The following is a 26,588-nucleotide window of genomic DNA, read 5'->3' on the forward strand; positions in this document are numbered from 1 at the left end:
TTTTCTTTCTCTCCCTCTCTTTCTTTCTTTCTCTCCCAGTCCTATCCCCCAGTCATGTCTGTCCCGTCTGTAACAACCGAAAATCAAATAAATACATAATTATAATAAAGGTCAATCAAATGGACCAATATGGCAAGGCCATGATGATCCACTTGGTAAAGTAAATCCGCTTGGCATCTTTCTTGGCCTTCAGACAACAATTCTGATGGCTAAAGATCCAAACGGGACAGGCAAAAAAAAAAAAAAAAGGAATAACAACACAGAGAATATTTGGGTGAATGGGGTAATTTTTCTTTTTTTTTTTTCTTTTTTTTCATTATAAATTCTACATGGCTGAAGCAAAACAAAAAGATACATCAACACGTCACAACAATGTACCACAAAATATACAGTATACAGTAAAGAGAGAAGAGTAAAGCATTTAAATGGAATCTAAAAAAAAAAAAAATTCTCTTCTCTCAGCGAGTGGAAACGCATTGGAAAAAAACATCAGTAGTTCAAAAATTAACAATCCCCTTTCTAAACAACTTTTATACTGTACCATATTATTTTCATATAAAACAAATGGGAAAAAAAGAAATCAACTATCTATCTTCACCTGCCCCCACAGGGTTGCTAACACTCAACATGTTTTGGTAAGATCAGCAGACAGACAGTGAAAACACAATGAGCTTTGTGGGCACAGAGAGTGGTTTGAGGTGACCTTTTTTTAAAAAATATAAATCAAGGCCACTAGTTCCAGTGTAAAACAAAGTAAAAGGGCATGTACCCCTTTATCAAAGCTTTTGTTTTCCTTTTTTTGCCTGCCGACAGTGTAGGGGATAAACAAAAACATCGTACCTAAACACAGAAACACCTGCTGTGACACTCAAAAGCTTTCATTTGGTAAAAAATAAAAGGTAGATACCCCAAGAACAACCCCAGTCTCTCCCACACCTTCCCTCCCCTGCCTGTTTCAAACTAGAGTGAGCCTGTGCAAGTGATTACTCCCAACAGGTGAATCTGCGGCTAGTGCACCGCAGCTGCTCAAAGTCCCAATTTGTTGTCATGGGAAAACAACAGCACAGCGGGCTACTGTTTGAGATTGTCAACCATTTCACCAAATTACACCAATTTCACAGCGAAAGCTGGTGAAAACTGGGCTTTCTGAGCAAAACCACTGTGTGCTGTGCTCATGCGGATGGTTCCTCAGTTTTCACTTCACTGGCCCCAGCTTTCATCCTGAAGTAGGGGACCAAAACGCTGTGAAACACTGACAAATAAATAGTAGCCATTACTGCCGGCAACTCAGTAACCACAGACACCTTGGACTCCACATCATGCACAGTACTCCTCCTGCTTGATAGGCAGAGTGAGCATTATTTGAATTTACAGAGGAAAACATAAGCACATAGGAAAACAAGTGAACAGTTGGTATACTGACATAATATACAAGTGCGCTGCAAATGGCAGGAACAAATTTGTACAACCTAATAGCTTGCTTGTTTGGTTGCATTTTAGAGACAGAATTGGTGTTATTAAAAGCCTGGATTGTTTCTACTGAAAGCTAATTAGAGATACTGATATATATATATATATATATATATATATATATATACAGTCACAGGTGGCAAAAATGCAATTAAACAGCACTAAAGCAAACACAGAGATACTTTGAACAAAAACTCGACAGTTACGAGGGCCAAACAGTGTGCTTAGGGAGGTGAATCAAACAGAGTAACAGCCGGGTGTATTTTTGCCTAATGTTACCAGCAGAAAGGAAAGATATTTTAACTGCAGACTCCAAAACAGAAAAGCTGTTCAGTGTTATGCTTAAATGCAGACTAACACTAGAAGAAAATGAATTTGAGGTTTCCTTTGGGGCCAATAAGAAGATTCTGTCACTGTGTTTAAGCGTGTGCCAATCATACTTCTTAGTACAGCTCTTCTCTGCAGAGGAGTGAAAGGCATGATTGGTAAATTAATGAATTATCCAGTGTTGTCACATTATGATTTCGCACATGTATTGTTTTAAACCTGCGGTAGCACAAGTTGGATAGAGGTCTAAGAACTCTATCTTTAAAAAAAGGCAAAGTAAAAATAAAAAAAAAACTCCACCCAACTTGGCTATTGCAGGTTATAAAACAAGAATAGCCAATGCCGAACATGCTGAGTAGCCACATAAACCGCTCAACATAAACCCATGTCCATGCTCCACCTCTCATTGCCCCCACAACTTTAATATCACCAGTCTAGTAAAAAATAAAATAAAATTAGCCCTGTTGTCTTCATATCCTGTTGTCCTCTTCGCTTCATCCTTCTGGGAGCCTTTTTCATCATCTGGTTTTATCACTGTCAGGGAGAAATGACAAAACTTAATAAATACAACCACTATGCAAAAACAACAAGAAACAAACACGCCTTTATCCTATTTTTTTTGACAATTTCCAGAAAATATGCATTTATTGTCCACATCAAATCCAATTAAATGGAAAAATAATCCATAACTTCATAAATTCTTCATACATATTCTTTTTTTCTTCTTATTCAACAGTTAATTGCTGGTAAATTAATTCATTTAGATCACGGCAGAACAACGACAATAGCGTAAAATCATTTGAATGTCATATAACGTTGTATCAAAAATATCTACAGCTAGGTGCCCAAAAGATCCAGCAGCTTTCCTGGTTTGTGGATGAAATCTAAATCTAAAGCATAAACCAAACCCATGGTTCTACAGCACTCAATAAATTTGCTTCTGCACGGCATTGAATAGTGCTGTTCTGTCAGCAGAGATACACAAAGTATTCATTAGGAGGTTGGAGGGTTTGAAGGGATACTTCAGATTTCACCTGCTTTTACTTTTTGATTAAGTTTAGGTTAAAGATTGGGATTTGGGCTAAGGTCTGCATATTAACAAGTTATTCTTACAAAGTGTACATGTGAGGCACTGGGAGTGAAACCTCTGGTGCCACTGCCAAAACCACAGTCACAGCACTGGTGCCAAATACACACCTTATGTTGTAATGTTTTCTTTTCATATCTTGCAGTATTTTCAGATAATTTTAGAGCTTTATTACTTGGAGTTGACAGATAAATATAAGATACACAACATTTTATCACAAAATACCACCTTTTATGGACAAGATATCACTGCCGTGTTATTAAACTTTTACAGACTTGTGTTACTTTACTTGGCATTGTAAGAAAATCCTTTATCAAATGTAGAAGTCGAGATTTACTTTCAGAATCCAGTGAAGTGCATCTGTGGCATGAAGGCTGTTTTCATATTTTAATAGCATCTCAGTAAAGAAATATTAACTTGATTACGTATTGAGAGACAGACTTTTACATCTTTCTTCTCTTCTTGTTATATCCATTTCAAAAGCAAAGGTAAATGTCCCTGATATCTCCTTGCAGTTGTGAAATGTCATCCAGTTTGCTGTCAGCAGTTTCAAAAGTGACATAAAACAAGACTTTGAAATTCAAGTCACACATGCCACTACAGTAAATTTTAAGATGAAATGTTCTACATTTGTGATGACATTTCTAGATGACTCCCCACAGCTTTCACACCACATCATGATGGAGGAACCACTTTTTCAAGCCAGCTTCCCTTGAACTAAAACTGACTTTAGACACTCAATCAGAATGACGGAGGTGTGTGAAGAGATTTCTGGTGACTGTATCGCTCATGTTCATGTCAACCAGGTATCAAGGATTCTTTTAGGTTAGTGAATGTCTGCAGGACTGTGCTCATCCTTGGTGATGCTAAAAATACAAAGAGGAATACTGGCACTACCCCTTTTAAATTACTACAAGAGGCTTTTACATCACTAACATTTCTTGATGTTTCCAGCAAAAAGTGAGGCCTGACCACAGACACTGGCTGAAAATAACCTTTATTTCTATGCAAACAGTCTATCGAAATATGCAAAGGCTTTGTTTTTATCCACTGTGCTGAATTGTCCTTGACTTGCTCCTGGCCACTATTGTTCTGTGGTGTGACTCACACTCATGAATGCAGAATCAGACAAAGTCACCTAAATTCTTAGAAAAGATAAAATGTAGAGGTCAAGTGTTGACTTGCTCAGCCATGATAACTGTCAGCTGCAGTGTTGAACTACCATTCTCAGTTCAGATTCATGGTTCTATAGGCCTAACCTGTTCTGTTGCATTTTTTTTGTTTAGGAGACCATCCTCTTCATTGAGCTTGTCTGTCTTCATCTCCACCACAACGCTACTGTTCGTCATTCCAGAGTTCCTAGAAATAGAAATGGAATAGAGAAAAAACAGTGAAAACAAAAGAAAAAGTCAGCGAGTTAAGTGTTTGTTGGGGCGAATATTTGCTTAGTTCTACAAATGGTTGTAGACAAGAATGAATCAGTCTGACAACTTGTTTGCAAAATAAACCTGTGTAGTATTAATGCAGTTCTCCCAGTGGACCTGAAATGTATGTATCCTGTAACGCTATTCTGCAAACATAACATTTACAAATCTTACTTTATTGTGTCAAATCTCCAAGCAAATAAAGAAAAAGAAACCCTGCTCTTCCTGCTAATCAGGATATTCTGATTATTTAAAAGAAAATTTATTCTTGCAAGACAGATGGCACATTTGCAATTAAAAAGGATTATGAAAACAAGCTTAGGAAAGTTGTTATTCTGTATTGTAAAAACTTCAGATGTATTTTACAATCAGCAACATTGTCAGTGTATACAAATAGATATCTATAGTCTTTTTAACAAATATTCTGGCATGAGCGTCCAAACACTTTTGTTTTTTTGTTACAGATTTTCCAACTTTTTAAGCACTTTGACTTTTAGTGGTTTTTGATTCATGTGATTATTAATCCCCCCTCCCATCCCTTTTGTCCCTGATCTCTACTCACACTTCCTTCGTGTCCTTCTTGCTGCAAGACAGCTTGTTGTTCTTGCTTAGGCAGTAGAGGAGGCCAACCAGCAACAGGAGGAGCAGAACACACACCACCACAGCTATCACCACCGCACTGGAGCCTCCCTGTCCAGCTACAGTGCCGCAATGGAAGTACATATGGGAGGAGGGATGGGGGGGAGGGTCGGGGGGCAGGTGGGAGGTTTGTGAGGTGGAGGGTTGGTGGGAAAGTTTGGGGAAATTTGATTGGAGGACAGATGTTTAGGGGAATCATGGAAGGGTTGATCATGGTGGAGGAGGTGTGAGGATGGAATGGAGAGTTTTCGATTTTCAAAAAATCAGTGGTAGGGAGAGAGGCATCATTAGGGGTGGTTGATTGGTGGGGGTGAGAGAAAGAGGAAGGAAAGTGATTTGATTTGGTGTTATCATGGGAGGGAGAGAATGGGAGGATAGAGAGCGAGAGAATGAGATTGAATGGAGTCCAGGTGAAGACAGTTGATGGATGGGTAGTTGGAAAGGTGGAGGGCAGAGGATAAGGGGCGGGGATTGGGATGTGGGGTTAGTCTATCTTTTGAATGCAATGACTGAAATGTGATGGGACCCAAAAACAGGGCCTATGTCTACACAGATAATACTAGACAGCTAATGAGAGCAAGGAAACAACACTGAACATACTCACCCAACCACCTACACTTGTATTACTGTACTTGTGAAGACATGATGCTATAATATGTTTTCTCAAGCTAACATTACTAACCCTACAAAGATTACTGAAGCCTATTAAGATCCAGTCATAATCGAAAACTATATTTGTTTTTGCTCCTGTCACTGTCCAAGGGATAAAAAAAAATCTGCCCACCTACAACACATCATTAGCAAGTAAAATGTGAATTATTCATTGGCTTTACAGAGGGTCATTTGAAATGTTACTGTGTATTGGTTCTGAGTATTGATTTTCTGATATCCCCAGGAAAATGTTGGCAGGAGTACTTTCAGTACTTTTCTAACTTAAACTGCAGTGCTACAGTATGAGCCTGATATTACAGTCTGTGGTGTCCTTACAGACAAGGTGAAAGATTAGGTGGAGGAGCGCTTCCTTTCTGTGTATGCTAAAAAAGGAAACCTGGAACATTTCCACCAAAATGTTGAAAATGAGTAGGATGCATGAAGTCTGCTCTGAATCCCGAAGTTATAAAATTCAATTGATGTTCCCAAAGAATAAATTTTTTAACTAATTTGAATATTTTCCTGACTATTTTGTTAAATTATCACTTTTTTAATTATTATTTTTACTCGCTTTTTCATAATTTGGAGGTTTGGGGCCTGTTTATTAGACAAAACAATGGCATTTGGATATGCTCTATAACATTTTGGCAGGCACATGTTAGTTTTTTTAGTTTTTAACATTAAATAATTTAGGAAATAAGCAGGCTGATCAAAAAGGAAAATATTCTTGATTGATCTTTGAATTGTGTGATACTTCATACAGGACCTATCCCTTCTCACTAGAAGCATATCTTCTCAGCTACAGTAATACAAGTACAGATACACAAAACCTCTTGTAAACACAAATACATAAAACCTTTGTGTGTGTAAACAGCCATTAATACACACACAGCAACTTACATTTGTAGACGAACACCATACACATGTCAATAGGGTTAGCGATACAGACCTGACGTTAGCACAGGGTTTCCAGAAAGCAGCACTTTAAGAGAAAAAGAGTTTCTCAGTCCCATAGCATAGCAAAGCAACAACCACAACACACAATGCACACCACTAAAAAGATACTTAGCTAAAGTTACTTAATCTACACACAGCATCGGATGAGCGGAGAAAAGCAGAAAAAGCAAGGAATAAGAAGGCAGTTGGAAAGAAGACACAGTAAAGAGACGAAGAGAAGAGTGGAAGGAACAGAATAGAATAGAATCCTTTATTGTCCCCAAGGGGCCACAAAAGCTTTTGGTACCATCCACAAAATATAGGACAGACATCATACAAAGGTGACAAGAGAAGAAGAATAACAATGTACAATATCCACAGTGTTCGGTAGTTAAGAGGGCAAATATACAAGGTTACAGTACAGCAGGGGAGAGTGTGTGTGTGCGCGCGCGCACATGTGTGTGTGTGTGTGTGTGTGTGTGTGTGTGTGTGTGTGTGTGTGTGTGTGTGTGTGACATGGAAGGGCTGGGGCAATAGGAAGCGGATGGAGGGGAGTTTCTAGATTACAGGGTCTGTACAACAAAGAGTCCTGAGAGAAGAAGGGAGGAGAGGAAGAGGAGGAGGGAGAAGGCTCTACCTTCAGCTGAGCTGCCAACTGCAAAAAGAGAGGAGGAGAAAAAAAAACAAGAAAAGAGAGATCACGAAGATGTAAAACAGCAATTCAGGACTGCATGGCACCAGCTACAGCTTTATTATCAATAACTTTAGTGAGAGCTCATTTTAAAAAAGCAAACTGTGAAAGAAGCAAGCTATAAAGGTTTAGATGCAGTTTACAAAAGGTGAAAGAAGATCAGACTGTAGTTGATGTTATTAGCAGGCTAAGAAGTTACTGGCATAGCATTAAGACACACTGTGTTACCTTAGAGACTTGTACTCATGAAATTACAGAAAAAGAAATTTGTTGGTTCAGATCGTTATGTATTATGTATTATACAAGTTTTTCTTCACTCATAACTATTTGTGTTAGATCTTAAATGTTACTCCTAGACACTTCTATAGCAATGAAGATGACATACAAATGAGTTTTAGTGTTGTGGCTGCACGGATCGTTGCAATTTTTGGGCGTTATTCTGTGTTCCCTTTGTGTAAACACACAATAAGACTAACCGTTTGGTCACGTACACAAAGTATATGTCATATCCACAACTGGCTAACTGAAAAAACATTTGTTTTTTTTGCCATAACTTTCATTTCAATAGTGAACAGCTTTTACAGAATTGAAGATGACATCCAGTTTTCCTCACTGCAAGAACTAATGAGCAGTGCATTCCATTTTAATTTGGTAATATGCCAATCTCCAAACACTTATTTTTTAACTACTGAATATGTGAATATGTTATGCAACTTTTTTTTGTTAGTAAGTTTTAAAATATAATTTGACTAAAAACAGCAAACGCTGGTTTCATCTGTTCCGCATTTCCAATGCAAGTTTATAACTGAATAGCATTATCAGGTTAATGAAGAAAAACCAGTGGAGAAAGAGAGCTTGTTACACTGACCTTGTTCGAGAGAAAGTGGGAAGGCCATGCTATCTGTTCCATGCTCATTATCGACCTCGCAGGTCACCCCGTTGTTTATGATATCAGCTGTGGTTTTCAGGGTCAAAGTGCTCACCCACTTGTTACCTTTCACTGTTACCGACTGGAGGGGAAGATAAAAAGGAAGGAAGAGAGATAAAGGAAAAAGGCCAAAGTAAATTAGTGTCGTTTGTCAAAATCCTTCTTTGCCTTTTGCCTATATGAGTTTGCAGTATAAATCTTCTTTCATTATTACTATCCACTTGTCTTATGACAAGTTTTTAAACAAACTTGTCATATGTTATATTTCTCTCTACCTCTCACTTACAAAAAAAAAATCTGCTCATGAAAATTATTAGTTGTGCTCTCATTTTTGATCTTCCAAACATCCCTACTAGTTTCTGACATTATCACATTTTTCAAAAAGATGATTAACGTTTTATCTTATTTTATCAGTTTATGTAATATTTAATAATGAAGGCGTACTCCCTCTACAAGTTTCTTTAAAGCTGTTCGCTTTTTCCCCCCTTTTGTAGAGCTTTTGAAGTTTTACACAGTACTCTACCAAGAGTGATCTTAATACGTTATGAAACATAACACTTTAATCTTCTCATATTGACTCTAATGGAAACACAAATAGTAGCAGGGCTCTTTTCATTTGAAATACTTCTTACTATTATTTCCAAATGAGTTGCAATACGTTCACTTTACTGATTCCTGTAAACTGGAAAGACTCGTTTTTCTCTCAGCTTGACTCAGATGTCTACCTGTTCTCCTCCTGAGGGCTTCCAGGTGAAGTTAGGGGAAGGCAAACCGTATGCTACACACATCAGGGTCACCTTGTCTCCTTCCTTCCCCACCTTCACAGGAGCAGGAGGGTCAATCACTGGCTTTCCTGGACAGGGAATGAGAATGTCATGGGTAAACAAAGTGAACAATGCTGCATAACCTTAAACACATACACATACAGTTATACCTCAGTTCTCCATTCAATAAGGAAGCAACTTCTACTTCCAAGCTGCTCCCAATTCCTTCCTCTAACCAAAACAATACTCTGCACACTCTGGCACTGACCACTGTTATTATACTTTGTGTATTGGTATAGTGGTAGCAATTCAGAGTGTAGTACATAGCAAGAGTTCATGAGTTAGTGAGCTATATCAAGCATAAAGTCAGAGTTTTCTGTCATTCTAAAGGCTCTATTTTCACCTCACTGAATCATCGTGGTAACTGTTGCTGAAGACATAATGTGGTTAGTACCAGAGTGTTAACAAATGCTTTTATTTACAGCATGCTTTACATACAATATACAATATAGATTCCCTACTGGGGGAATGCGCTTTATATGTGCAAGCTGTTAAGCTGTACCTTACGAAGATCAAGAAAGATGCCCAGTTGTAGAGTTACAGCAGTGAAAACATCTGTGTCACACTGTCACTAGAATGTAGATGTACTCAGAAAAGCCATACATGTATTTTTTGCCTACTGCTATGTCTCTTTTACACTGTTCAATTAACAAACATTATTTCACTTTGATCTTCTGACAGACTGGTCTCCTTTTATGAGCTATGAGACTCTAATCGGCACATCTAATTTGGCTGTTACATTAGAAATAAACATCAGCACCAAGAGCACACTTGGCATAAAATAATTAACTTGAATTAAAATGTTTGTTTTACTGCAGTGTGCAATAAATTCCAAGATTTAGCATAAATTTCTTGTCTTATGTGTGGAAGTATTGCATTTTATTGTAGTATTTTTTGCATTATTTATAGATTTTTATCACCGTTTTATCGTCATCATCTGATATTGGCTCTGATTTGAGTAGGCGGCACACATGCAGATCTTTTTTTTTTAGGGAAAAAGAGTCATGTGACATGTGAAACACCCCGTTTCTCTGAGTGTGCAGAGAGAAGGAAACAGAGAAAGTTGATAATGACCATCTCGATACTACTCATTTTACCTGGAGTTTTTGGTTTTGTCAAGCCAAAGAGCTCAAAGAATGCCTGGCCTTGCTGAACATCCTTTATAGTATATAAACTCTTCTTACAATAAAGTAGGAATTCCACTTTTGTTTCCAAACAGTAGGCTCTAGAATGCTTACAGTTACCTGACAGTGTATACAGCATGAGTACATTACTGTGGTTTAAATTCTTCTATTTACTCTGAGATAAAGTTTTTATAGTGTTCCTGTGAGTGTGGGTGTATTTGTTTCGTGCATGCACTTTTACCTTTGACTGTGAGGTTGACGCTAGCCTGGGACATCAGTCCTGGCACAGACGGAACAGCTCCAATACAAACATATTCTCCAGCATTTTGATAGGAAACATTTTGTATTGACAGAGTCCCGTTCTGAGACAGCACCTCAGAGCCCTGCAGAAACACAAGCACACTGAAGAAGAACTGGACTCATAATATTATGCCTCTGCTCTTTTTTTTTCATGCCCTCAGAATTTGTGAGTAGAACAGCGCTGTGAATATCTAATTTGATGGCACACCACTGTGATGGGAAAGCAGAAAAGGAATCTTCACACACACTGGTTGAAAGCGCAGTGATAACAAATCAAAGTCAGTCCTCCATGATGAACCTGTCTCTTGCAATTCTTCTCAACTTCTTCTCGTAGGAATTCATCTTTCTAAGAACAAACACATTCTCTGCCCAGAAAACCAGCTGCCTGCGAGTTTCCATCACACCCAAGAGACACAACAATAGATACACAGGTTACAACAACAGACCTGACACTGGAGGAGCACTCTGCACATAACAAGTGGAGAAACAGGAATGAAGACTAAACACACCAAAGGTATATTTATGTGCAGTTTTACAGTATTAAAATGTACCAAGATCCTTGAAATAGACAATCGTGAACAAATAATCTGTAAATAAAAAAATGTTTTTAAACATATTAAAGACAGAAAAGACGCTGTGCATGCTGTAGCTATCACTATGAATTTCTGTGTCATGGAAGAGAAGGTTTTTTGCTACCGTAAAACTGAAAATATCCACAACAGAGTGAAACTGCATATGTAGTAGCGGTGTACTGCAGGCATAACATTATGACCACTGAGAAGCAGATAACACTGATTATCTCTCTGTCATAGCACCAGTGGGATATATTAGGGAGCATGTGAACATTTGGCACTCCTCTGACATCAACAAGGCATTTTCAGCCAAAGGACTGCCGCTGACTGGATATTTTTGTGAGAAAATCAGTATATCACCAGTTTCTGAAACACTTGAACCACCTTCCTTCCTTGTCCTGATCCTTGTCCTGCTCAGTTTAAACTTCAGAAGGTAGTCTTAACCATGTCTACCTGTCTATATGCACTAATTTAAAGGAGTGCGATTGGCTAATTGGACACTTGCATTAACAAGCAGTTGAACAGGTGTGCCTAATACAGTGGTCGGTGCATGGAGCCAAAATAAGGAATAAATTCTTGTTGACTTGGTGAATGTTGTTACTGTATGACACTGACAAGTTTTCATTTTAAAAACTGAGAATGCTTAGAAAGAACTTATTGGAAATGTGAGGATTTTATTTATGATTGATTGATTTTTTTTGTCCTAATGTTGACTCTGTACCTGTATCAAGCTTCAAGCCAGCTAAACAATCAAACATAGTGCCAGGCTGGTTGGTGTTTCTGATTGTACGTGAAAAACAGAAAGAATGCACACAAATACCACAATTATTTTAAAAGGGGGGGGGGGGGGTATGGCACACTTATTTAAAACAAAAAAGAAAGAAAAATTGAGAAAATGATGACACACACCTTTTTCCACTGAACTGTGTGAGCACGAGAAGCCTTGGTCCTACACTGCCATGCTGCTTTGTCTCCAAGCATGACAACTTTAGATTCAGCTGGTGTCACTTTTACTGGGTCAATGTCTGACAGAGAGAAAACAGAAAGCAATTAAAGATAAGATGGGGGGGGAGTCGACTGAAAACTGTAGACCTTCTACACATTCTGAGGTATTAAATAAGTGCCAATTCAAATTAAACAGCATCTTGAAATTTAAACAACCATGTAATAATGCTTTTTAAATGGCAGAGCATCACATTTTTTAAAGTACAAAGCTAATGCACTTATTCTGAAGTCAAGCCCATTTTGAGCCCAAGTTAAGCCTATTCCATACACTTTCTAGGTTATCACTGCTTAATGTGTGTGATAAGATCAGATTAAACAGTGTGCTTGGGATAACATTAAAGTAACAGATGAAGTGTGAAAAATTGAATTGGATATCAGCCGGCTGACTGAACTTCATTAGAGCCTATTCCATGGTAACCTTTTAATTCTATGATTTACTGATGAAAAGAAAGGCTTCCTACATGGGAAGAACCACACAAACCGGAGATGCATTGTTCTTTCTGTGTGTTAACCTTCTTTAATTCAGCAATGTGTGTATTTGGCTTACTCACAGTCGACAGTGAGGTCAATCGTCTCTTCCAAGGTAAAGTCAATCTCGAAATCGAATGCTGTGCACTTGTACTGTGCAGCATCAGAGCGCTTGACAGATTTCAGTATGAGAAGACCATCTTTACCTTGGACATCTACTCCCTGAATATTAAAAAACAGGAATTTCGAGTAAAAACCAAGCAAGAGAGTGACAGAGATTGCAGTAGAGAAACAAATTAGCAACTAAATGTTGCCTTTTCTTTATCAAATGTGTGCATGATATGATCTCATACATTTTTAGCGAACTCAAATGGAGGCTGGGGGTTCCCATCTGTCTCACATTTCATGGTTACAGTATCACCCTCTTTGACTGGTACAGTAGTGTTAAACAGGGAAAAGCTGATTTTGTCAGAAGGATCTAGACAGAGAAGAACAGACATGGAACAGATGAAAATTCCTTCAGTGGTTACATTTCACTGTTACACTGTACATCATCAATCACAAATGAGTAATGCATTCCAGAAGAAATGCTTTCCCAGTGCCTCCTCCTGAGCCAACTGAGTCTATTTCCTAAATGGGGTTTCTATCATATAATTCTCATCACGTTGATGTAGGTTTAAGGACAGAAGTGAATATTTCTATATCTTTTGTCTTTCTAACAGGGCATGTGGTGGATCGATTGATGCACAATAAAGATATATACAGAATCTAACATAATTAAATAAGAAATTGCAGAAACAATGTACTATCGACCTTCCTACACAAGATGAATTATGAATTAATTTGTGTGTGAAGCAAATAAAAATTTATAAGTGGTTAAAATAACTGATTTAAAATGTTCTTGCTAACTGGAATAAATTAATATGTCACCAAAGTTCATAAACCAAATGCAATTCCTCCCAACTACAAGAGGGAAGGGAAAGACCTCTGACTGGATACCCTCCCAAACGGCCTGCGCCCACCACTCCACTCACAGTTTAGGTTGATCTTGATGCGGTTAGAATCCATCGTTTCGATCTTGTTCCCTGGCATGCTGTACTCTACAGTACAGTAAAACTCAGAATCCTTGTCCTCTTTCCTGGGCTGCATGTACAGACTGCTCGTTACAGTGATGAGACCCGAAGTCTCCTTCACTTGTTTGGTAACCATGTATGTTTCTGACGGAGAGGAAGGAAGGAAAAAGGGAAAACAGTTCTAAAATTAAAGGAATGCAGCAGATCATGTTACAAATGAACGCAAACGGTGAAGATATATACATATATATATATCTATATATATAAAGAACACATACTCTCTCGTTTGTCTTTCACCTCAGGAAGGGGTTTGGCATCTCTAAACCAGACAATTCTTGGAAGAGGAAACCCATTCTTCGTTTCACAGGTGCCGACCTGAAAAAACAACAATGGAAAAACTATAAGAGAAAATGTATTTTTGGTCAGAATCGATAAATGTGCAAACAACGCATACAGACCTCTGAGCTAGAAGGAGTTCCTGCAGAAATGGCCTGAGATGTTGTCAGTTTTGGGTGTTCGGGCGCAGCTGAGACAGAAAAAAGGACAACACAAGTTACAATTACAACACCATGATTCCCTTAATGAAAACCATTTTACAAACAGTATGTGCGCATAAACGCTCAACTTCCATATTTGTAATCCATCTCTCCTGACTTTTTGTAATTAAATTACACAGCAAATAGCCTTCTTCACATGATTTCATTTTGGCCTTCTTTGTGTTGGTTGAAGCGGGGTCAAATCACACATAAACACACTCACATATACACTAGGTTATGCCACATTATTTTGTCTGAGATAATATCGCTATAAAATTTTCCATGATATAATATAATCGGGAGATATATGAGGAAGCAAGTTTGGGCATGTCTAAGAGCAAGAGCTGTGTGTAGCCTCCAGTAACGATTTAGTACCTGAAAAGGGAGCTGCTTTAACAGACTCCTGTGACGCATGATCCCTTGCAAAATATACAAGAAAACTGTTCCCTCTGAAGGAGGGAGCTACAAACTTGTTGCATCCCTACAGGCAAACACACACAGTCACATACAAGTAACTGAGTTACTTAAGTTAAATAAAGTAAATAAAGGAAGAAGGCATTGTTTTATACTTTTACTGAAATTCCAGTGAAAAGACTATCTCTGTTACTTCTATGCTTACATTTGACTCCTGCTCCGTCACTACTCTTGCAATATAACGCTGCTGCTAATGGTTCTTGTTTTAGTACATTCACACTACAAATTAGGCAGTTTGTGGCTAACACTTGCTGATGTAAGAGTCAAACATCAACCAAACATCAACCAAATGTTGATGTTGGACACACACTGGTGCACACACGCAACCACAGGTGTGAGTATTCACTTACGTCAAGGTCAGCTTATCACTGCTTGCAACTGTTATCCACTTATATTAATAAACAGTAGATTTCTTTCTGTGTCTTAGTCATTACTCAGTATTTTTAAACTCTGGTCATTCCCATATGCCAGATGCGCAGAAAATAATTTAGAACCACATTGACGACTTGATTCACTGTGTGGGAGCAACTCTGCCAATAAAAAATGTTTAGCTTGTAAGTTTCCTGAGAGAAAGAACCCAGGCTATTGCAGCTTAACCCACTGGAGACCTCATAACTCAGTCCCATTAAGTTAAGCCGTGGCAGCCACACTATAACTCAACCCCAATGAGTCAAATGGTCAAATGGGAACAAAGAATAATTGCTATTCTGTGAGACAGCCTGTTTTCTTAGTACTGTGGGCCTTAAGTACACCTCAAAGGCCTTTGTCAAATATCACTCTATTGAGGTATTGTTGAACACTGGTGTTCTCACAATTATTAGCTTATTTTATGAGATTGTTTTTTAACTTTGGTGCCTCTGAGTGCATAAATGTTAATGGATAACCTGAAAGCTTCAAGCGGACTGATCACTAAACAAAGGGCTATTCTGCCACTCTCACAATGCATATTCTCCCTTTTTCTCCCTTTAATCCAGATATCAGTGAATCCTACTCATTTTGGTGCTTTGGAGGGGCAAAGACAGAGTAGTCTGCACCATGATTAGCTGGCGGCATGTTAGTGATAAATCTGGACTCTTAAAAAGGAAAGATATATTAGAAATGACACGTGTGATTGAACTATTCATCAGTAGTGTCAAGAGTGATTAGGTTGTGGTTAATTGAACTCTGGAGATCTTATCAAAAGGAAATGGTAATCTGAAGTATTGGAGAAAGCTCCAAAGAACTACATGCAGTGAAAGAAATAAGATATTCTTCAAGGACAATTTTGGTAAATTATACTACATGATAAAACTTTTCTAAAGATATATAGAATGGGTGTAATGTAAATATTTACAAATTCAAATCAGCAACATGCATAAGATACAATTAAGCTACCTCGTAATCAAAGTATGCATTAATGCAGATCTCATATATTAAAGTCATAAACATTAGTGGCAATGACAGTAAGAAATCAAAAACTAATTGAAAACTTAACTTTGGGGGCTAACCTTGAGGTCAAATAAAGGGCTAAAAGGCACTGGCAAACTTACAAAAGACCTTCAGAGAAGTGGTACCATCTGGAGACCCTGCAGGGTCAGTGACTTGACAGGTGAAGTTTAGCTCATCAGAGGGTTTAACAGAGGAAATGGTCAAAGTGAAGTCTTCTCCAATATTGATCCGATCTGTCAGAGGGGTGCCAGGGTCAACTATTTCCACCTTACCCTGGCGGAAAGCTATACGTGTTCTAGTTCCCAAATCCTGAATGGATGGTTCCAAGGAAGAACATAAGATAGAAGTCAGACGAAACAACAAGAGAATTGTATTTTTTCCACTTTTAAACTTTGGGTGCAAAATGGCTCTAACGTCACTTTGTTTTGTTTTGTTTTGTTTTTGCTATTTAGAAATGTTAAACTGTGGAAGAAAATGAATATGTAGAAATTACTTACAATGTACCATTCAACAATTGTGCCAGTTGTTAATGGGGTGACTGTGCAGGGCAGTGTGGCAGGCTCTCCCCTTAACACCTCCACTTTAGGTTTCACAACCACATTCACGTTTCCACTGCTTACGACTGAAAAGAACACACAAAAAAGAAAAAAGAACAAGGATCACTGCAAAATGCAACATGTAGCAGAATTTTACAAAATATATGGAAGGACACAATGTGATATTATGGCAATAATATTGCTGTATGATTGGAAAAAAAATAGTTTTTTTGCATATAAATATTTCTTGTAATTTCTGCTGCCCTCTTGGTCAGGTCTGGTAATCCTCAAATACGTATCAGTTACAGGAATTTTTTATCCCTTGGACTGCTACAGTACTGCACAGCAGTCATCTCAAAGATCGGCAACTATAAAACCACTATATGTTATTAGATTGAAGGCTTCTATGTTTGTTTAAAACCCTCAGTGCTTCCGATTGTTCAAATTCTGTGTTACAAGAAACAGGCTCAGACGTGTAATGTCCGTGAGGGACACAGCACTAGAACAGACCTTTTCCTGAAGCACCTTGGGCTTTTTGCACTCATCAGCACTCACATAAACATCAGCAACAAGAAGCTGTAGTCTATGATTACCACATGCTTGTATAGTGGAAACACATAATGTAGCCACGAACAATTCAATCATGCATTGATCCCCCTCTGCAGACAATATTATAAAGAGTTACACATAATTGAATCCCTTCAGAGATGACAACTGACACCAAGAATTACACAATCTGCTACAGCAAAATAGTATTATCTTAAGCGTATACGCTATGTAAAACTGACATTAAAAGAAGTATTTAACTGATATCCTTAACCACTTCCAATGTGTAAGAGACAAGCTTTAGGTTTATATCTCAACATCATTAAATCCGGACTACAGTAGCTAATGAATGCAGGACTTGCAAGCTACAAGTATCCGTCCTCCCATATAGGTGTATCAGCAGCAGTGAAAGCTGTTAAGGGACCAAGGGGGAAGCTATAAATCCCTCGTGACTGGCACTGTCAGTGTTCTACATTCAGTAGAGACATTAGGATACACACAGTGTCCCAGATTTTTATGGGAGAATATGCAGCTGGGAACAGAAGGACCCTGACTGGTTCCTGTGGGGATAAGGAATAGTACAGCTCTTTAAACTCTCTTCACATCCAGCTATGGACAAACAATGTGACAACTAGAACACATTCCTCAGAGGAGAGGCTAGAAAAAAGCACAGATATTAATGGAGAGCTGGAAAGGAAAGGAAAGGAAAGAAAGGGAAAGGAAAGGAAAGGAGCTCAATTTCTGCTAATGAAGTCAGTGCAGCAAATACTTTATTATAAATCATATAGCGGTCGTCATACGCATGCCAGCAGACTGCTGTAATTTTGAAGCTTTAATGCATTGAAACAAATGACAATGTCACTTGGGTAACACTCGGTGATTCATATCATATAAAAAATATTTTGCCAAGAATAGTTATACAGATGACATTCCAAAAATCTAAATGTCTAGAGTTTATCTGTTTAGCTACACTTCCTAAGAAACATTCCCATTTTTTTCTCACGGTACTGATGCTACAGATCTAGAGTCAAATTAATATTAAAATTGGAGGAATACATATGGCTAATGAACAACCTACCCCAATATTTTTTATGATATCATAAATTAATTATTGCATCCATTTCTGGACCAAAAAATCTACAGCTGAATAATTCATTTGTTGTGAGAAAGCACCAAGAGTGCAGAGTATGGACTGCTGGGGGATCAGAGCTGTTTGAGAGCCTAGTTTTAATAACAGCATGGAGAAATGCAGATGGAGAAGATGAAAGAGTGTTTGCTCAAAATGTCTGAAGAGAGATGAGAGCAGCTGAGCGATGGTCACCTTGTTAGGAGTCTACTGTGAGGAGAGAGGGGAAAGGATGCAAGGAAAGACGGAGAGTACATATAGATAAAGATAGTGGAGTAAGTACTCAGACACAGAGTGTTTGCTCTTTGTTTTGCATGTCTGTTAGTGGGACACATTCCACTGGGGTCAAATACCGTGATTCACCACATGGGTCAAAGGTCAGTTAAGTGCTGACATTTTGACGAAATGACTCACTTCCTCTTCATTTCCTCTTTCACTTGCCTTAGATCTATTTTTATCCCCATGCTTGTTTTCATGTATATTTATCCTTTTTTTTCCCTCTACAGTCCCATACAGCATCCCTCTCTCTCACTAAATATTTTGGTTGGTCAACTCAGCAGCTCTCAAATGAACCAACATTAGTTTTACAAACCAAGTCTCATGTTCTGAGCTTGTAAGAGGGATGTGGCCCAGAGAAATCCACTGTTTCTGCGCCAACACAAACAGCGAGGCAGACTAGCAAATGTACAAGAATGCGTGAGTAAATGAAGTGCAGCACTTTCAGACAGCACTCAGGATTTAAGAGTCCCGTCGAGTGGCGCATGGGAAAAACACACACTCAAACACACCACATTAAATCAAGTGACTTTCTGGCAGATCCACAGAGAGCCCAGGTCTTTAGCTGGTTGGACTATTTGGTTGGCTAATATCCACGTTAGTCTCATGGCTCAAAGGATGGTAATACTCATTGGCCTGGCCACCACTTTGGCGCAGACTGCAGTATCCCCAAAAATGTTTAAGTAAATTGTGATCTGGTGTGACCTGGTGTAAGGCAGCCTGTCCCTGTTGTCCAGCTTGGACTGACTAACTGCAAGTAACTGCCATCTAAATTTATAAATGCAGACTTGCCAACACTCTGCAAACAAGCTGAGTCCGTTTGTGTCAGCGAGCACAACTCATGTGTGACGTGCCTTCTCACAACAAGAGACTCAACTCAACTGTTTGCCATTTGGTTGTATTCTGGTTATTATGACAACTAACTGTCATCTTAGCAGTTATAGACTTAGTCCCAGTCTCTAATGTAACCATTTTAAAGGCAGAGAAACTGCAAGTTTATTGCCCACAGTTTCAATAATTTTGGTTGTGTCATGGTCTCAAACTGCTGTTTTCCTTAATGTGATTGTAGCATTACCGTGGACAATTTTATAGCACTATCATAAATTTGCTAGACACAATGAAACAACCACTACTGAAGTCTTACTTCAAGAACTGTTAAAAGCCCTGTTTGTTTATTTTATGCGACTATAATAGTCAGCTACTATCTGTCAAAACAGCCTGTGTAAAAGCGTTAGCATAAAGCCCAGAACAAAAAAGTCCAGTCAGGATTACTGGAAGAGAAGAAGGAATATTATAGCTTAAAAGAGCTCATCTGTACCCTGCCCCTCTCCCTATGCTAACCTCTTTCTTTGCCTCCAACTATTTGTCACTTTACTCTCAGTCATGCTCTCTTTCAAATGCATCCTTTGGTGTCATTCACAGTATGTTTGAGTCCAGAGGGAGGTCTCCTGCTCTGTGTTTTACACATGAGGCAGCTGGACAGACAGAGACAGGCAATTAAAGCATAATTAGAGAGTCCTCTGTCCAATCTGAGCCTAGAGCAGCATCTGTGTTGCGCGCAAGAGTGTTTGTGTATTTAGAAACACAGGCAGTTGGCTGTCACTGTATGTGTGAGTGAGTGTGAGAGAGAGAAAGAGAGTGGTGGGGGCTGTCTGAGGGAGTACTAGCTGCATGGGGGTCTCGTTAACTGATGCGGGCTAGATAATCGGATTTAGCCAAAGAGAAGGAAAGTGTGTGTGTGAGGTGGTGTGCGATGGGGTGCATGACCGGATAGAAAGACAGATGGGAACAAGACGGTCAGACTGTGACCTGTACACACACTCTCACATGCACACACACACACAGTTACTCTTACAGTATATCTATAATGCATGTGATATGTATGAGCAACTGAACCGCCCCAAAAGCTACAGTTAAGCACATTGTGTGTAGAAAAAAAAAAAGATTCAAGTCTGCAGTCAAAGCATCATGGCGGAGTGCAGCATATCCAGAGAGTCCCACATCTACTGAAAAGTTAATGTGAAACCATCTTTTATATGCTATGTGTCTGCCTCGTTTTGCCCTTTTCTTCAACTTGTTTTTCTGCCTACTTCTTGCCTATACTCTTGTTATTAACACACTGGCACACACACAAACACACACAAGCGGGTGCCCCTCATTATGAAAAGAACCAGCTGGATCCTCTTTCTCCTGTCCTCGTTTTCTCTGTTGTTTTTGCTTCACCTACTGCCGCATTCTGGACATCAAACCAGGAGCCTCTTTCTCTCTTCGACTCTCCTCTTCTTATCCCTCATTCTCAAAGAGCATTCTTTAATACCCAATGCACAATCTTGCCTATGTGTCTTTTCTGTGCATGATAGCAAAAAGAATAGAAGAAAGAAAATAACGACAGTCGAAGAAAGGGAGAGTGGAGAAAAAGAAAGTGGAAGAAGAGACAGTATATCCTCAAAACTAGCCTAATCTACAGGGGAATCACCGGAATTTACTAACTAGCCTTACTATTTGATGACACTATACCCCTGCTGTTACTAATAGCACCTGCTTGCCTACCTTCCTACTTGGGTAAGGACTGATGGATGATGCCAGTATTACATTTTAGTTAACATGTGTCAGAGACATTAACTCTGGTGCCAACACTGTGATAAAATGTGCAGGAAGATCATCAGGAATCAAGTATAAAGTTGGAACAGGGGAAAAAAAGGAGTGTGTGTTTGTGAAAATGTGTGTGGTCCAAAACATCCTTGGCCTCTAACAGGATTAGTGTGTTTGACTGTTGGCAAAGCAAACAGCATGCAGCAGGAGACACTGCCATCAATGTCATAAGAACAGAGTCACCTACAGCACAAGGTTACTAAAAAAACACCACATCTATAATTCTTCACTTTCCACTGCTTTTACAATAGAAAGCAATATTTCTCCATCTCTTTACACTTTTCTTCTATTTTTTGTACAAACTGCAGCTGATTCTCTTCTTGTTCATATTCATGTACATAGAATGTACAGTACTGTAGCTACCAAGGAGACATGCATTTTTCATTAGCTAAGCTGTAGGCTACACAGTGGCTTGTGTTGTTGGGTCTTTGTGTATTTAGAGACTATTAATGTTCAACTGAACCTTCAGTCAAGAGTCTCATTTTCTATCACAAAGCGAAATAAGGAATGAAAGCAAAAAAATTACAACTTAAGACTGCACTTCTTTGTATCAGTGATGAAAATTAATTGTATTAAAAGAGGTAAAAAAAAAAATTGCTGCCAACACATAGTAGAAATGGACACTATCACCAGAAATACTGTGTGAGCAGCACACAGGCCAGAGTGTGTGGCAGCGGGTCATGGCAGGGTTCCCTCAGCTCAGTGATACTGATATTGGCTGTTAATGTTGCAGACTGGATCGTACTCAAATCGTGTGTTTACAGCGCCCTTCATGTTCGCTCACTTCTAACATTCATCTGCTACGAGGGAACAGTCAGCCCTGCTCTGGAAATTCACTTTGTTCGGTGAGTTTCATTTTGGCGGACAAATTCAATCCATGTCAGAAATTTACCCATGAGGGCCAGATATACAAAAGCTAAAGTGAATACAAAGAGTTTAAATGTATTGTGACATGGGTACACAATATATATGCGTGTGGTAAGTGTTGGTGTGCGTGTGTCTGTTAGGGGTCTGGCTGGGTCACGCTGCCAGAGACGGGGTGGGTCCTTGTATGGCCTGGAGTCGTCAACGCCTGACTGATGAGAGAAGAACAGGTGCAGCACGGGAACGGCAGCTGCTGCAAAACACACACAGCAGACACACATCCCACACAGACGTCCCACACACCAACCATAAATGCCCCATAGAGAGGGCAGGGAGAGAAAGGGGAAGTCTGCCAATCAAAAAAAAAAGAAGAAAAAAGCAACCCAAGGTTTGTGGAAGTAAAACTTTTAGCAACCAAGGTGATGAAAAATAGAAACTAATTTTTGTCAAAGAGAGAGAAACACAGCACAGACTCTCAGTCTGTCTCCTTGGTAACTGCTACTAATAAATGTATCTATACTAGATCTGACTGAGTGCTGCAATGTATGTGGGATTCCTGTTAAGTGTTGACCTTTGAGAAAGACTTTCAGATATGAATCTGATGGCAATTAGATTAACACTGTGGTTTACTTTATTAATGAGGGAGAAGAAAAGAATGAATACAATAGAGTGAAGAAAAAATGTGAAGTCAGACTCAATACTGGGGTCAAAGGACAGTTATTATATGAGCGATATGGCCATAAATGTTGCTGTTGTTTTTTTTTCTCTCCAAGTGCTTTACATCGTATAACGCTAAAAAGTAAACATGTCTTGTTACTTTCCCTGCTCTCACCACAATATATGTAAATCAGTTTGGCAAAACATCTCATACTCTGATGTACTAACAGATATTTTGCAGTACATGCAGAGCAAGTAGCTCTTTTTGTGCTACTTGTGTTCGCCACTGTGTTGATACATACCACGAGAAAGACGTTTCCCCAAGTGGGAATGAAAGCATTTCAAGTGTCTTAACAGAAGATTCATGAGAGTCCCAGAAGAACTTGATGTTCTAAACAAATTCCTTTATGCCTGATTAATTTGCAACTGCAATTTGTAACTGTGCTTCGAAATTAAAATAGATGGTCTGTTAGTGAATATGCACCAAAGAATTGATAGAAATTCTTGGAGCGTTCAACAGCTCCTAATAAAAAAGGAAAAAGAAAGAAAGAAAACACAAAAAGCCAGGGATTGACTGTAATGAACTTCACAAGAATTCCCAGGCAAAAAACTCTTCTTTGAGGATTGTTTTAAGCCAATGTTACACAGACAGCAGCACTCCAAAGTACCAATTACAGCAACCAGAGATTTAGCTTCAGTCTTGTAAATCTCATCTCACCGTTCACAACCCAGTTTAAAGCCTCCTTAGTCATAACTCTGGGTCGATAGCAGAGGTCTATTGTACCTCGAAGATGATATCTGATCTAATTGGTGTCAAACACAATAATATGTTTAGTGCTCATATTTCATTGCTTGGTGCATCTGGGTGCTCGTGTTTTTTATGGATTGTTGTATCTGTACAGGGTTTTCAAGTGGGTCTTGATTAAAAGGAAGATAGATGGATCCAGGATATTCAGATGCCACATATTAACATCCGGACATGCGGGATAGGAAGATGCCTTGCTGTCTTCCTGTCTGGGCTTGTACTGATGTACCACCTAAGAAGAAGTACAATTCACACCTGGGACCCTGCAGCAAAACATAACCCCCACACCCTCCACACCCCAAACACACACACACACACATTCAGGCTGCTACAACTTTTTTATGAGAGGGGAGGCAAAGGAGAGCCTGTAAAGGGAAGACAGATTTTAGATGTCAAATAAGATTTCTGTGACCTGTTATTAGCTTTTTTCTTGCATTAGCTTAATTTGTTTCCTCTCTTGGGCTGCAGCATCAGCCTTCTTGCTTAAAATCTGTTTTATCTTTGGCGTCTGAAGTCCAAGGCATGCTCTCAATGACGCTGAAGTGATTAGCACTTAAAACACGTTTCACTTGATGTGGATTCAGAGGTCGAGCTTCATTTGAAATGAGTAAGGGAGACAGAGGACAGAGTAAGGAGGGAACATGGAAATTAGTTTAGGTCTGATCTTCCCGGGGACTTGATGTTGACGTAATGCAGCTGAGCCAAATACAAGGCTTATAGCAGTTAGCCTTGTTTGCATCATGGGTGCATCCAACTTGGTGCTGTAACATGCAGAGCCCCCAGCCATCACAAAGTCTGATTACTCTACATTCCAAGCTGCCTGTGTGTAGGAGAGCGTTGGAGTGGAGGGCAAAAAGTAGCATCACAGTGGGTGCAGTTACAACAGATAAATCAAAGCTTTACTAGTGTGTGCGTCGTGTCATCTTGCGGCAGTTTAGGGGTTCAATACAAACAGTGTGAAGAGGGCTACAAGGTCGGCCCCTCACTCTCTCTTTTGTGTGCTGGGAGATTCCCCTTTGTCGGTCTTGCTGCTCCGGCAACGGGGTGAGAAGTCAGCCCCTTTCAAACACAGGAGTTTGGAGCTATGTGGTCAATAAGAGTATGTTTGTATGTGTGTGAGTTGGTGTGATTGTCCTCTTCGACATGAGCCTGTGAGTCAGAAGGAGAAAATCAGGACGAGGATAGACGGTACAAGCCATGCTATATATATATATATATTAAAAAAAATTACAAAAGACAGGGCATGAGCAGAATATGAATATGCCGAGCTGACACTGCAGTCCTACGCCTCTTTCTGCAGAGGCAATTGTAAAAAAAAATATAAGAAAAAAATTAGAACAAAGCCAGTAAATCTTACAAAGAAATTATAAATAGAGCTATTATACATGAGTCTTGTGAGTTTAAGTGCTGTGTAAGGGCTTCTGCAAAAGTAGGTTTGATACATCACCTCACTGATAAACCAAAGGATTCTCTGAGTGTCCTTCCCCATTAGAGTTAGCTGGGTAAAACTGAACTCATCTCTCATACAGACTAATTCTTTTATAAGGCTAATGTCTTTTAGCTGACACAATCTTGTACCATTATATCTGACTCCATTAACAATGAGTTAGCACAACAATGGCCAGTGTCTTGCTCCTAGCAGAATTCGCATTAGGGGTTTAATATCGGGGAAAAAGCAATACGTGCAAGATTGGATAAAAATATCAAGTAGATTTCATTACTTTTTGAATCAAAGGGCACAAAACAGAGAGGGTCGCCAATTACAGCAGTATGTCTCCTCCTGACTGCCTTTCATTTTCAGTGGGAACTCAATTTGGTGAAAGGGGTAAGGCAAGAGAGGGTGGGTGTGTATGTGTGTCCCAATCGACTCTGAGAGAACCCAATCAGTGGATGTCACTAAAAGGGCAAAGATGAGAAAAGGTGTTAATATTTAATGTTTCAGGGGCCTCCGAATCTGGGCATCCTTTCCATCTTCTCCCTCTTCCATCCATCCTGCCTCAGGCGTTCCAATTAACATACCCTGTCCCCCACCCACTACCCCCACCCCAACACCGTCTCCCAGTCTTTCCCGCTATTCCTGTCCTTTCTTGAAACACAGCCCGTGGCAAAAATAAAACGTATAAATAGGATGAGAGAGGAGGCAGGAATGGTGAGATATGCAGAAAAAAAATGAGAAGAGGAGCTTGACTGCAGTGTGGTGCAAAGTTTGAATGAAAACAAGTTGAGAAAGCTAGAGGGGCTCGAGGAAGAGGGAAAGCAGGAGACGCAGGAGAAAAATGAGGAGTTAAAAATGAAGTGCAGGAGAGGGAGAAAGACGAAGTGAGGGAAGGAGAAGCTCTCTTGTGTGTTTCCAATTCCACTCTGCCTCTACCTATTTATTAAGGTAAATGACTTGCTTTAATGGGCCAAAATGATATGCAGTGTTTGGCAGAAGCAATCTGCTTGCATATGTTGTCAGTAATGTCGCTGGCATCCATAATAGGCTATCCTAATGAGGTGCATTCAGTGATGAGAGAGGCAGTAAAGATTATAAATTGCTCACAGGATCCCATAAAGGACAGGGCAGCCCTGGAAAGATGATGGATGAATGACAAGAGACTGACAATCATGAGGGGCAAACTGGAGTATTATAAATGTTCTGTTTGTGTATGTGCTTTTACAGATTTCAGCAAAAGCAGAGTGATGTACGGCTCTTATAGTGATTTAAGTGGGTGACTCACAGCAGGCTGATTTTATCCTGTGTCCTGAGTTTTAGTCCCTAGCAAGAGTCAAGCTCCATCCCACATTTCCTCTGATGTAACCACTAGAATCTTTTATTAAATCTCAGTGCCTAATGCCTGCTTTGCCTCAGTTCCATAACAGAGAGCAGAGCTTTATCCGGAGCAAAAACATAACTGTTTGTACAAACTATGACTGGCCAACTATATATTTTTTTGTACAATCACATATAACCACCTGGCCATGAGTTGCAATGTGATCTAAAATGATAAGTTCACGTCTAAATGTGACACATTTACCTATTTCAGAGATAAGCCACAACAAAAGAGGAAGTGCCACAACATTGTGTGCAAAACTAGAGTTTAATACCATACTCTTAGAAGAAAGCTTTGTTTAAAACTACTCATGGTTTATCAGGTTTCCATTGTTCGGCATTTTGCAAATGTATTTT

At 39.2% G+C, this 26,588-nt stretch overlaps 1 protein-coding gene across 3 annotated transcripts in view; it reads right to left on the minus strand.

Moving 5' to 3' along the window:
* Positions 1-288: 288 nt before the first annotated feature.
* Positions 289-26,588, minus strand: part of bcam (basal cell adhesion molecule (Lutheran blood group)) — a 48,273-nt gene continuing 21,973 nt past the window's right edge. The window contains exons 2-17 of one of the 3 annotated variants that reach the window (XM_063486990.1): positions 16,455-16,579; positions 16,059-16,266; positions 13,978-14,045; positions 13,798-13,894; positions 13,481-13,663; positions 12,800-12,924; positions 12,530-12,668; positions 11,883-11,998; positions 10,343-10,484; positions 8,879-9,006; positions 8,094-8,235; positions 7,172-7,189; positions 6,548-6,580; positions 4,871-5,006; positions 4,144-4,243; positions 289-2,331 (exon numbers count right to left, since the gene is read on the minus strand). In XM_063486990.1, coding sequence (XP_063343060.1) covers positions 2,329-2,331; positions 4,144-4,243; positions 4,871-5,006; positions 6,548-6,580; positions 7,172-7,189; positions 8,094-8,235; positions 8,879-9,006; positions 10,343-10,484; positions 11,883-11,998; positions 12,530-12,668; positions 12,800-12,924; positions 13,481-13,663; positions 13,798-13,894; positions 13,978-14,045; positions 16,059-16,266; positions 16,455-16,579 — 1,763 coding nt within the window. In that variant the 3' untranslated portion in view covers positions 289-2,328. The remainder of the gene's footprint in view (positions 2,332-4,143; positions 4,244-4,870; positions 5,007-6,547; positions 6,581-7,171; positions 7,190-8,093; positions 8,236-8,878; positions 9,007-10,342; positions 10,485-11,882; positions 11,999-12,529; positions 12,669-12,799; positions 12,925-13,480; positions 13,664-13,797; positions 13,895-13,977; positions 14,046-16,058; positions 16,267-16,454; positions 16,580-26,588) is intronic. The other 2 variants (XM_063486992.1, XM_063486993.1) reach the window with 2 other exon arrangements.

The sequence above is a fragment of the Pelmatolapia mariae genome, linkage group LG10_11 (assembly GCF_036321145.2).
Source record: "Pelmatolapia mariae isolate MD_Pm_ZW linkage group LG10_11, Pm_UMD_F_2, whole genome shotgun sequence".
Taxonomy (NCBI): Eukaryota; Metazoa; Chordata; class Actinopteri; order Cichliformes; family Cichlidae; genus Pelmatolapia; species Pelmatolapia mariae.